Source organism: Mauremys mutica, chromosome 1 (assembly GCF_020497125.1).
Source record: "Mauremys mutica isolate MM-2020 ecotype Southern chromosome 1, ASM2049712v1, whole genome shotgun sequence".
Lineage (NCBI taxonomy): Eukaryota > Metazoa > Chordata > Testudines > Geoemydidae > Mauremys > Mauremys mutica.
Window position 1 is genome coordinate 79342142 of NC_059072.1, and position 12903 is coordinate 79355044.

The window sequence follows — 12903 nt, forward strand, 5'->3', positions numbered from 1 at the left end:
GTATAAATAGCCTGGATGATAATAAAATGTGTATTATTCTACTCATTATCACTTTTCTGGTTAAATCAGCTTTGAGTACACATTGTATAATTCAGAAGTGTGCTCATGAAGGCCAAATAAGAACCTAGATAGATACAAACTTTGCTCATATATCAAACTAATACATGTATTTAAAAGAGTTGAATTTTATTTTTATTTTTTGACCATTTTCATTAGTGCTTTATCTAGTAGAGCAGCAGCTATGGTAAGTAGTGGATCAGACAGTATACTTGAAAAATATACAGTACCCATTTGGAAGCTGGGGAAATGATCAAAATTAACTCTTTACATTTGTCCTATCCTCCTTAATTCTCCCTGGAATTTTAAATGATTGTCAGTCTCTACTTTCTGCTCCTAACTGCTGTGTAGTGCTGCTCTGCGCTGTTAACCAACTGGTGTATTCATCTTAGGTAGACGCACTTCAGCAGTGGAAAAAATACTTGTGTATAGTTTAAATTGTATTAGTGTAAATTGATGATTATTATGGTTTATTTATTTCCCTGTAGGAGAGGAGTCATAAGTCGTATCGACCGCTTACTGTCCTCACATTTCGTTTAAACTACCTGTTCAGTGAGTTAAATGCCGTTTCTTATCACCTCCTAAATCTGGTTTTTCATGCGGTGGTTTGCATAGTCTTCATTAAGGTCTGTAAGCTTTTTCTGGACAACAGGAGCAGTGTAATTGCATCCTTGCTGTTTGCAGTGCACCCAATACACACTGAAGCGGTAGGTAAACCTGAGGAGGACATTTTTCATTCATTAACATTTTCGGCTCAATTTAATTTTATATGTGTATATGATGTGTGTGTGTGTTAGCATATTGTAGCCTCTAAAAGTATTTATACTGCTGAGGTGTAAGAAAAAGTATCATAAAGTTAAACGCATTTTAACAGTGAGGATTTAATACGGCTTTTGCTATTGTGCAAACAAAGTTCCACAGTTTAAATCTGTCCCAATTCAGATTTTGTGGCTTGCGTTAAATTACTTTTATGATCTCAATCCAATTCATAGTGGACAAGTAGCTGCATTGCAAAACTAATAATTCAACACAATTCAAAACAATTAGAAATAATTGACAATCACAAAAGTCAAGGATGATCCAGTTCCTGTTTTGTGTTTTTTTTAAACAAAGTTGTGGAAGCTTTTCCTGGAGCCGGTTAGCTTAGCTCACAGAATGAATGTACTTCTGGCTCTTCCTAATAATTCATTTTACACTAAGTTCTACAAGGATTAGGTAGTGCTATGGTTACACTTTAAGTCCCTTCTGAAAGTGGTAATGGAGTTCCACTCCAGTTACACCAGTTATCCTGCCAACCTTTTTCATTACTGTACAGCCATCCCAATAAGGCCTTTTTCCACAAGTTTGATGTGAAAATATCTATGTTTTATCTGGAACGTACACTAGAGCCCTAAGGAACATAGTGGCTGTCGTACTAGATCAAACTTTTGGTCCATCTAGTCCAGTGTCCTGGCTTTGACAGTGACCAATACTGGGAACTTGAGAAAGATGCAAGAATTTCCATAGTAGACAGTTAGGGTATACCCTGCCTGTACAGGATATTCTTCCTAAACCTCCGACTGTTTCAGACTCACCATCTGTCTTGTTTGACACCAAAACAATAAACTTAATTATTGCCAAGAATACCTTGTATACAGGGCTTTTTTATTGTATTTTTACTGCTTCAGCCAACCAGGCTTGTAGCTTGGTAATGTCACAACTCAATTCTTTTTGGAACGGAGCAGCTCTGGTTAGCTAGCATCAGATCTGTTTCTATCCCGGAGATTTGTAAAGCAGCTACATGGTATTTTCTGTACATGTTTCCAAGTGCATCTTTGCATAGATTGGGTTTCCATCCAGGATGACGTTGTTCACAAACCTGTTCCTCAGACACTCCTAATCCCAAGAATTGTATTTGTCTCAGGAATTCTCTTTAAGTTGCCCACTTTTGAAAATTTTCTGAATATATCTTCGTCCTCCACAACTTTTTCAATTGTAAAAGAGTTATCTTTCATATACACCAAAAAGAGAAACTAGTCCTGTTTTTCACCTTTTAAGGCAGGGGCTCTCAAACTGGGGGTTGGGACCCCTCACGGGGTCACGAGGTTATTACATGGGGGGGTCACAAGCTGTCAGCCTCCACCCCAACCCCGCTTTGCCTCCAGCATTTATAATAGTGTTAAATATGTAAAAAAGTGTTTTTAATTTATAAGGGGGGTTGCACACAGAGGCTTGCTATGTGAAAGGGGTCACCAGTACAGTAACTCCTCACTTAACGTTGTAGTTATGTTCCTGAAAAATGTGACTTTAAGCGAAACGATGTTAAGCAAATCCAAGTTCCCCATAAGAATTAATGTAAATGAGGGGGTTAGGTTCCATGGAAATTTTTTTCATCAGACAAAAGTCCATATTTTATTTTTACACACACACACACACACACACACACACACACACACACACACACACACACACACACACTAGCAATTGGCTGAGCCCTCAATGGTTAACTCTCTCATTCTGCAAGGCAGCAGGAATGGAGGGAGGGGAGACAGCATCCCAGACAGAGAGAGACATCCTCTGTGTGAGAGAGAGATGTGCATTTCCCCGACCCTACTCTTAAGTATACTGCCTTGTTAATTAGATCAGCTTGCTGAGACTGTAGCTGCTGCCAGCAAGCTCCCTCCATCCTGAGCCTTGTCATGTGTCCCGGCTGCTCTGTGGAAGATGGGGTAAGCGGGGCGCAGGAGCAGAGGGGAGGGGGACAGCCCCCCTTTTCCTCCCCTCCCCCACACACAGCAAGCAGGAGTCTTGGGGAGCAGCTCCAAGATAGAAGGCAGGAGCAGCACATGGCAGTGTGGGGAGAGACAGCTGAACTGCTGGCAATTGATAGCCTGCTGAGCAGCTGCTGCACAGGGAATTTAGGGGAGCAGGGAGCTGATAGGGGGACTGCCAATCCACCCTGGTTCCAAGCCCCCACCAGCTAGCTGCAACGGGCTGCTCTTCCTGCAAGGAGTGGACAAAGCAGGCGGCTGCCAAAGTTAGAAGGGAGCATTGCACAACTTTAAACGAGCATGCTCCCTAATTGATCAGCAATGAAACAACATGAACCAGGACAACTTTAAGTGAGGAGTTACTGTACAAAAGTTTGAGAATCAGTGTTTTAAGGCATGGTTAGATTTGATTTTTCTCTTGTTAATCTTTTTATTTCTTATTTTAGAGATGTTATCTTTAGCTTTAGGGCCCAAGAGTGGGAAGCGTATGTTTGGGGAAAATAATACTTATTTATAATTCTTGTTCTCTAAACATAGATCTCTGCATCACCACTCAACTTTTTCCTTTAGAATTTGAAAACAAGTATTTAGAATATTTTTACCTTATTTTTAATTGGTTTTTTTATTTGAGTCACCATTACATGCTTTTCAAAGGAAGGTATCTTATTAAGTGTCTCAGACTTCCAAAAATTTAAAGACCATGGAGTTCTTGTCCAGTCTTGTGCTTCCAAGCAGTCACAGATCCAGAGGTCTGGAACAGTGCCTGAGAGGACTCATTTAGAATGTTAACCCTCTTTAGGATCACACTCTCACTGGGGTAAACCCCTTGGCTTCGCCATCTCCTGCGATCAAACCCTGGAACCTTCTGCACACCCAAAGGGAGCAATCTATCCCCCAACTTCCTTAGATTGGAATGACTCTCAGGCAGCATTGTCAAAGCAGAAGGGTTTATTAGATGTCTGGAACAGAGCGTAGAAAGTTCTTAGATAGCATTGAGGATAGAAAGTTACAACACAGTCTGTCTGGATCAGTCCTGACCCTCCAGAGCCTCCTCTGCAATTGCCCCAGTCGAGAAGCATGTTTCCTGCTTCCAGTAGTCCAGACTATACTCCAGGGTTAGTATAGTATACTCCATTCTTTGTTCTCATTCCCGGACAAAAACAGGTCACCTGGTCATCCTCCTTAGCTCTTTGTTCTCCCGCTGGCCAAAACTGACTGGCTTCCTGCAGAGAGGGGGTCAGCAATCCCAGGTCTTTCATTGCTAGGCACTGAATGTCTGGGCCATTGTCTTCTGGGTTCATCATGGGTGTGAGGCCCCAGACAACCAGGTGTCAATTCCACCTGCATTGCTACAAAGAATAAGCCACCTTTTACCACTGCCTAGTTAACCATGCAGCACTTAGGGGAAACTGAGGCACACACAGAATTCATACAGAATATTAAGAAAAATTCCCACTTCATCACACAAGCACAAACCCAAGAGTAGCAATTCAGAGAGGCATATCTTTGAGAAAAAGAATTACCAGTAAGTAATTTATTTTATTTTCTCCGTCCTTTTATTAATTAATGTAAGGATTGACTTACCTCTCATCTGCACAGAAGCAGCTACTCATTTTAGTTCTGTTTGGCTAATAGTTTCTATTAGTGGTTTATGACTTGACCAAGTCACTCTATAATTTTATCACTTTCATTGCTGATGTGATACATTGTTTCTTTATCTTGCCTATTTACACACCCTTCTGCAGTGTACAGAGGAGATGTCTGTACCTTGTTTTAAAGTTATATTATAAAATTACAGTACCAATAAATTTAGGGTAAGGGTCATACTACTCTCATGCTGCACAGTGAACTTTCATTGAAATCGTATGTTCTTTGCAAGGGTTATTCATAGTAAATACTCAGGTAATTTAATTAGATGGTACATGAGTAATTCCAGACATTTGCCACATGAGGGCACTTGAGGACTGTATATGTAATTATGAGAAGCTGGTGGAAGTAGTTAAGCCCCAGTCTGATCTCAGATATATGGGTGCAGTTCTAAGTGAACTCAACAGGAATTGCACTTACATACCTGAGGAAGATTCAGGCCCTATTTTTTTTTTTTGGTCTTGTTTAGTTCTATCACTGGCTTCTAATTTCTGTAATATGAGCAATTTTCAAGACCAAATCCTGTTCAGAAGTTAACAGTGTTAACTTTTTTTCCCCCATCAGGTAACTGGAGTGGTTGGCAGAGCAGAGCTTTTATCATCTATCTTTTTTCTAGCTGCTTTTTTGTCATACACCAAATCTAAAGGGCCAGACAATACCATAGGTAAATACCTAACATCATATATACATAACTGTTTTGATTTTACTATATTGGTTTCAGGTAGTAAAATATAAACATAAATATTCCGGTTAACCAGTTAGTCTTAAAGTCTCCTTAATTCAGACTACTGGTGCCTTGGTAATAACATAAATAATACTTTGTACTATAAAGTGCCTTTCATCTGAGGACTTCTGAGTGCCTTACAATCATTAACTAAACCATACAACTCTCTAGTAGAAAGTGTTACTATTATTTTCATTTTTATAGAGGAGAGTGTACTGGTGTACATAGGCTAATTGACTCTCCTAAGTCAGTGACAGATTTGGAAGTAGAACTTAGGCGTTAACAATCAGTCCCCTGTTCTAACGGCTGCAACACTTGGAAATTTATGAAAATATTGCTTAAAGCGGTGGTTTCCAACCTTTTTTCCTTTGCAGTCCCTTAAAAAATTTCAAATGGAAGTGCAGACCCTTCTGGAAATCTTAGGAAGTTGGGGTCCACAGATCACAAGTTGAAAACCATTGGCTTAGAGATACAGGCATAAAAAGAAATTTTTGGAAAGCTAGTAAAAATTTTCTTTTCCTATTTGGAATATTTATACAAGTCTTCACACCTCTTTATCACATATTTCAGCTTCAAAGAGACGACTGGGAAACTGATAAGGTACTTAATGTAAAGTGAGGCAAAGACAGAACAGGTGGTAAATGTCTAGATAAACTGCAACCTAATAGGGATCTTGTTGAAATACTGGCTAGTGAAAACTGTAGATAGTTCACTTTAATTAGTCAAATTATGTTGTTCACATGGCTGTCCTGTAAAATAGTGTGTTTTTATAATGTCTGTCCTTTTACGTTGCAGTGTGGACTCCAATTGCAGTGACAGTGTGTCTAGTAGCCGTTGCAACATTGTGCAAAGAACAAGGAATAACAGTGGTGGGGATATGCTGTGTCTACGAAGTATTTATAGCTCAAGGGGTAAGTTATTGTAAAAATTTCCATTGTAACTATTTCCTTTGTCAAGCAGATCTGCAGTATTTTTGTAAGAGTTTTAAATAACCATCACATGCTTGTGTGCTGAGTATTTTGTCTGCTGAAGCAAACTCTGTATTTTTGTGATCTTGGAAAAAAAAATACATATGTTCCCTCAATGTATCATGTAAATGCCTAACGCAGGTTTTTTTGTATGCAGACAAAGATATTAGCAAAAATGGAAATACGTTAAAATTTGACATCTCTTTAATTTGAATACAGACTGATGCTTGCAAAGGCCAAAACTATGTATATAATGTGGTTAAAGTGAAGGGCACATAAAATTGATTTACCGTTTCATTTAATTTAATTTTCTTTTAATTTCTTTACATGAAATTAGAGAAGGTGCTTTCAGTGGAGACTTTTCCATCAGATGTTAATGAACTACCAAGTGTTCTGGAGTATCATATTTGAATCAATTAGCATTTAGATTTTTGTGAAATCTCCTCCTTCTGTAAAGGCTCTAAAGTCAGTTTCTAAATAAAATATATTTTAAAATGTAAGGTTTCATTTTATCCCTTGACAATTAAAATTTGACTTGTCCATAATTTAATATTAACTTTCCTTTGTCAAGAGAGGGTGATATTCCTAGCAATTAAAATAATGTTTTTTTTCTTAACATATCTTTCAGTATTATACTTTGTATAGTTTAAATATATTTAATTTTAAGAAATTTTATTTTTAGAAGTTATGTGCCAAAACTGCAAAAATATTAGCCAAAATAAAAAGAAATTGTCAGTCACAAGCATTCAAGGCTACATTTTCAACTTTGTGCCTGCAAAACTTTGCATGCGTGTTTTGTATATGCAGTTTATGCATGTGTCTTTTGACTTGTTCCTACCTTTGAAATTTTGGTCTAGAATTTCTAAACTAATTCAGTAGTATTTCTTTATACAGTGGATGCCACTTAATAGCAAGCCTGATTTTTAACAACTTCTTTGACAGTGTTTTTCCAGGAACCCATCCCATGCCATTGACATTAATGTTAATATAGGTTAATAGGATTCAGATATTGGCAATGGCATGCTTTTTGAAAACTCTTTTTGAAAGACATCCCTGCCTGCAGGCAGGTTTGGGGGCGGGCAGCCAGGGAACGCACATCCTAGCACTTTTCCTTGGCTGCAGCCCTGCAAACTTTCTTGCCCACGGGGTTCACACAGGAGGCAATGGGCTGTGGCACCCACATTCCCTGCCCAAAGCAGAAGCCCTGCCAGAGTCCTGGGGTTGTGGACTGGGTGAGGAGGCAGTGGACAAGATGGTTGCAGGGAGAGTGGGCCTGCAGCCTGGATGCCAGGGCTTTTCACAGGGCACTTGGGGCTCAAAGCTCAACAGTACCTCTCCCCACTGCTGTCCTGCACTGGCTGGTCCACAGCCTCCCCTCCTTGTAGAAAGTGCTAGGCTGCAGACCCCCTTCATGCTGCTGCCTTGCCCCCAGACAGGTTTGCGGGGCTGCAGCCAGGAAGGCACCTCACAGTGCTTCATTACTGCAGATTTTCAAACACCTGCATTCACTTATTGGTAACTGCTAGATAATTGCAACTTTTTGCTGTCAACCAAGGGGTTGCTAATAAGCAGAATCTACTGTATTTTCATTATTTTGTCATTGCAAAGTCATGGGTGATCCTCATATGCCCTATTGGAGCCCAGTGTGGCACTGCAGATGTGCTCCACCTTAATTTCCCCAGCTGGGACAGCAATAGATTCACTCTAACAGCCCAGAGCCAGGAGAAGCCAACATCATAACAAAACAGCATGTCCCCTTTTAATAAGGTTTGAGGACAGAAGCAATTACAATACACCATTCATAAGGTCTTCACCTCAGGGCCCTGGTTCAGAGCTATCTCCCTCTATTAAAGTCCACAAAACAAAGACTCTGAGTTTGGTTAGGCTGATCTCCTAGATCAGGGGTGCGCAAACTTTTTGGCCCATGGGCCACATCTGGGTATGGAAATTGTATAGTGCACCATGAATGCTCACAAAATTGGGGGTTGGAATGTGGAAGGGAGTGAGGGCTCCAGCTGGGGTCACGGGCTCTGTGGTGGGGCTGAGGGGTAAGGGGTGCAGGAGGGTGCACTGTGCTGGGACCAAGGGGTTCAGAGGGTGGGAGGGGGATCATGGTTGGGGCATAGGAGGGGGTCAGGGGTGCAGGCTCCGGGTGGTGCTTACCTCAAGCAGCTCCCAGAAGGAGCAGCATGTCCCCCCTCTGGTTCCTACGCAGAGGCGCGGCCAGGAAGCTCTGCATGCTGCCCCATCCACAGCTGCTGCCCCTGCAGCTCCCATTGGCCATGGTTCCCAGCTGCCCCTATGCGTAGGAGCCAGAGCAGGGACATGCCTCTGCTTTGGGGAGCCATGCCTCTGCTTTGGGGAGCCATGCGAAGCCACAGCACACGTGGAGCAAGGCAAGCCCCGGACTCTGCTCCGAAAACATCTGAAGATCTGGTTGTGGCCCCCGGGCAGTAGTTTGCCCACCCCATCCTAGATCCTGAAAGAGAAACTAAGCTCGGCCTGGCTTCTACTGCCCTTTGTCCTATTCAATTTTCTGTTCCTGTATAAACAGCCTAGCTGTAGGGGCCGGGCCTTCTTAATTATATAGCAAGCTGTCCACGACTGTCCCTTAAGGAAGCAATATATTTTTTTCACAGTCTATAAACGTTTTTATTGAAACCCAGTACAAAAATCTTACACTCAAAGTAAGAGAATTAAGGCTGTGTGAGCATTCCATCTGCTTGCACATACGCATTACAATAGTCTAGTTAGAATCCATATTATTTTTTAAATAATAAAATAGAATATACTGATTTTTTTTTTCTATAATCTTATACTTTGATGAAACATCTTGGAGCATACCGTTTTATGCCTGAATTCATTGAAGTTATTTATATGAAAAATATACAATATACAGAGTTTACTTGGTATCTGTTTATGCAACAATGTATTAGTGAGAATTTGTTGATATATGTGGGCCATCTGAATTCATTGCTAAGTTTTATAGTTAATTGCCTAAGCCCTTGAATTGCACTGAAAGAAAGCTAGCTGCTCTTTGAAAAGAAAATGTATACTCATAGTGCATAGCTGCTGGTAAAATTAATAAATTCCATAAAGAGAAGAAAACTCCTTATTCAAAAAGTTTGTCAATAAAAATGTATGGGACTGTTATGACAGTGAAAATGGTGTTAATGTAAAAGAACAAAAAAAAAGATGTATCTACAATTGTCATAAAAATTCTGTTTGAGAATGGTGTCATCATGTAATATGACTGTCTTTATGCAGATTTAAGGCTGCACGTGATACATTAACTTTTGGTATTTTTTTTACTTTGGGGATTTTTTTTTAAAGAGAAAACAAAAAGGAATTTCATTCCTTTAGAACTTAAAAGCTTTGCTGTCTTGACAAAAAACTATTGTGTGTGTTGTTTTTTAACTCCATAATCTGAAACTGACTAGACACCTGTGGACTGTTCCATACATCTTCAGTACAGTTAGTTGTTAGCCTCAGTGAGGCCTACTTCTGTGTAATATTACAAGCTGTTTGGCTTTGCAAGAATTTTTTCATAATGGGGGGAAAGTGTTTCTCCCTCTTCACACTCACACACATTTTTGTATACAAAAATAGGTGAAATATTTTTGCTCTCATTTAATTAAAATAAAAAAAAGTTACTTTGGGCAGAGACAAACTATGTGAAAAACACTTGGATGCTTTTGTTAAAAATATTAAAGCTTTCAAAGGTTGTTAGTTACTGGCCCAAGCTGGCAACCTTAACTTTAGCAGGCACTGACAGTCCCCCTAGAATAAAGTTCGTATTGGTAAAGTATAGTGAATGTGATTAAACATGACTGCACTGTCTGATAACATACATCATGTTCTGTTTTCTAGTATACTTTGCCTATGCTGTTGGATGCTGCCATGCAGATTCTCCGAGGGAAATGCAGTATTCCTTATTCTATGCTCCAAACACTATTAAAGCTTATTGTTCTGATGTTCAGTACACTGCTCCTTGTTGTAGTCAGAGTCCAGGTCATTCAGTCTCAGCTTCCAGTGTTTACCAGGTAAAAAACAAAAATTAATTCAATGGAAAAGTTTGTTTTATTATTTTAAAAGATAGTAATAAATCAAACTGACCTCATTAAGTCACAATTAAAAATGGCTACAAAATACCTTGGGTAGTGTTTAGATTTAACTTACTTTAATATTATCTTGGAATTCCCATACAGTCTTATATTTATCTGTGATAAATCACCTATTATATTACAGCAATAACTGCAGTTGTTGAGCACCAGTTAAATAGCAGTAGCCAGTGAGCACTCATTGAATGGTAAGAACATTTGGTCACTAGTATATTCAGACTTGTAGGCAGAAGGTGAAAGCCTTCATTAATGAAGCATTTTCACTATATATATATATATATATATATATATATATATATATATAGTAGCAATATGTGTCTAATAAACATCACACACAAATAATTTAGTGTTTACAGTAAGTAAAACTGCAGTCCTTCAGTTCTAATACCACTCTCCAGATGCATGTCTGATTATCAAGCATCAATATTTGGAATGTATAAAGCCTCCTGTATCATCTAAAATAGCTAGAAAAAGAAATTATTTCATGTTTAGATGAGAAACTATATTTAGTAATGCATTTATTAAAAGAATAAGGTAATGGAAGCTGTGGTTTCATTTGAGGTAATCTGAATAAATTAAATGATTAAAAATATTTAAAATCTAATTTTCACTGTTTAGGCTGCATCTTTGTATATCAGACCCGATCCTCCAAGTGCTTAGCCCATATGCTTAATTTTAACCTCAGTGGGATTATTCACATGTTCAATATTAAACACATTAGTCCCATCTTGATGGAAAAAACGGGTGCGTTAGCATAATGTGACTGAAAAGCCCCATTAGGATGCAAGCTAACACATTTGAAGCACTATTAGCTGGTTGTGTTTTAGTCTAGATTTATAATATTGTGTAAGTACATATTTATCAGCAGCTATCACTGCTTCAAACATATTAGCCTCCACTTTCTTATTTCATACTAATTTCCCTGTATTTAGACTGCAAACTTGAGTTTTTCTCTTGTAAACGTGTTAGTCCATGTACTAATATTTCAGTTTGAAAAGAAACATAGTTCAAAACTACATGTACTGTTGCAGTCAAAACAAAATAATGGAGGAAAATAATGAAAGATAATGCTATTTGGTGAAACCTGCGATACTTGTCACTCATTATATAGATGCCATTCTTCAAGATACTGGTTCTTTATTGTGGCCAGACTTTAGAAGACACATACCCTTTACTATTAATTTCATTGTTCTTACTATTCATAAATTTGGAATTTTGTGTCATTCTTGTGAGTGATATGTAAATGTAGTATACTAGCATTTTCCCTTGGAAATTAGGTCTGAATACTTAATTATGGCCAAAGACTGTTCACAACAAGAGTTTTAAAAGTAGTCTCTGTACTCCCTCTGTGCTAAGCTAGTTGTGTAGCATCCCAGCCCTCTGAAGAAACTTAGAGCAGCCTCAGGCCTGCTCTAACTTATGCCATCTGCCAATGGTCCTCAGGAGCTAATATGGCAAGTGTTTTCGGAAGCCCCAGCCAATTCTCCTTTCCATAGCCATGTACATTATAAATGCAACAAAGATAAGATGGCTTGGTAGTTCCTAATCCATCTTTATCCTGCTGCAGGAGTCCCCCACATAAGAGATATTCTAGGTCCAGCATCTGGCAGTGGTGTTGTGCAAAGTGACTGCATTGCAGTGCGGGGTCTAAGCTGTAACTTTTTTTCAACTAAAAGGTCCTCTTCTTTTTCTTCTCGTCCTACTTAGGTTTGATAACCCAGCTGCTGTAAGTCCATCTCCTGCAAGGCAGCTGACTTTCAACTACCTCCTCCCTGTAAATGCTTGGCTTCTTCTAAATCCCTCCGAGCTCTGCTGTGATTGGACAATGGGAACTATTCCACTTGTGGAGTCTTTCCTAGATATAAGAAATATTGCCACCATTACGTTTTTTTGCTTTTTGGGATCTTTGATTGTCTTCAGTCTCCGATACCCTGGGGATTCCTCCAAGACTGTATTGATGGTAGGAATAATGCATGTTTTTAGTCTTTTTGGTTACAGTGAAGTAGCCTATTCTGAAAGTAGTGGAAAACTCCTGAGGTTCCCTTAGCTGTTCCTTACATCAATTTCAGCATAATTTTTTAAGAAATAAAAGGCTTTCCCTGGTAAGGAATCTTGAACATTGAGACTCCGTAGTTCCAGAGAAAATAACCAAGTTCAGAGAAAAAAAGGATTAATAGAATTTTCACCACGAATAGTCAGTTAAATAGTACTAGCTTATTTTAAAGAGGCCTTTTTATTTCTAGTGTTTAAAATGTCTGCTTCACTGATGGAAACATCTCTTTTTATAATAGAATGTTCACTGCCAGTCTCCGCATGTAGCACAGCTGCATACACATATTTTTTAATCCTTTTAGCTGTTAGATTTCATGCCAAAGAATCAGTGTCAAAGTGCCTGGAGCCCAGTTTACCAGAAAATGGGGATGCATTACTATATATTAGATACAATTATCCCTCAAATACTGTAACGTAAACCAGGGGTCAGCAACCTTTCAGAAGTGGTGTGCCGAGAGTCTTCATTTATTCGCTCTGATTTAAGGTTTTGCGTGCCAGTAATACATTTTAACGTTTTTAGAAGGTCTCTTTCTATAAGTCTAATATATAAACAAACTATTGTTGTTTGTAACGTAAATAAAGTT

The 12903-nt window shown here is 38.9% G+C and overlaps 1 protein-coding gene across 1 annotated transcript in view; it reads left to right on the forward strand.

Annotated features, from left to right (window-relative positions):
• TMTC3 (transmembrane O-mannosyltransferase targeting cadherins 3) overlaps positions 1–12903 on the forward strand; it is a 51624-nt gene that overhangs the window by 11301 nt on the left and 27420 nt on the right. The window contains exons 4-8 of the mRNA XM_044984613.1: positions 546–764; positions 5019–5118; positions 5974–6089; positions 10017–10189; positions 11975–12227. Of these exons, the coding sequence (XP_044840548.1) occupies positions 546–764; positions 5019–5118; positions 5974–6089; positions 10017–10189; positions 11975–12227 (861 nt within the window). The remainder of the gene's footprint in view (positions 1–545; positions 765–5018; positions 5119–5973; positions 6090–10016; positions 10190–11974; positions 12228–12903) is intronic.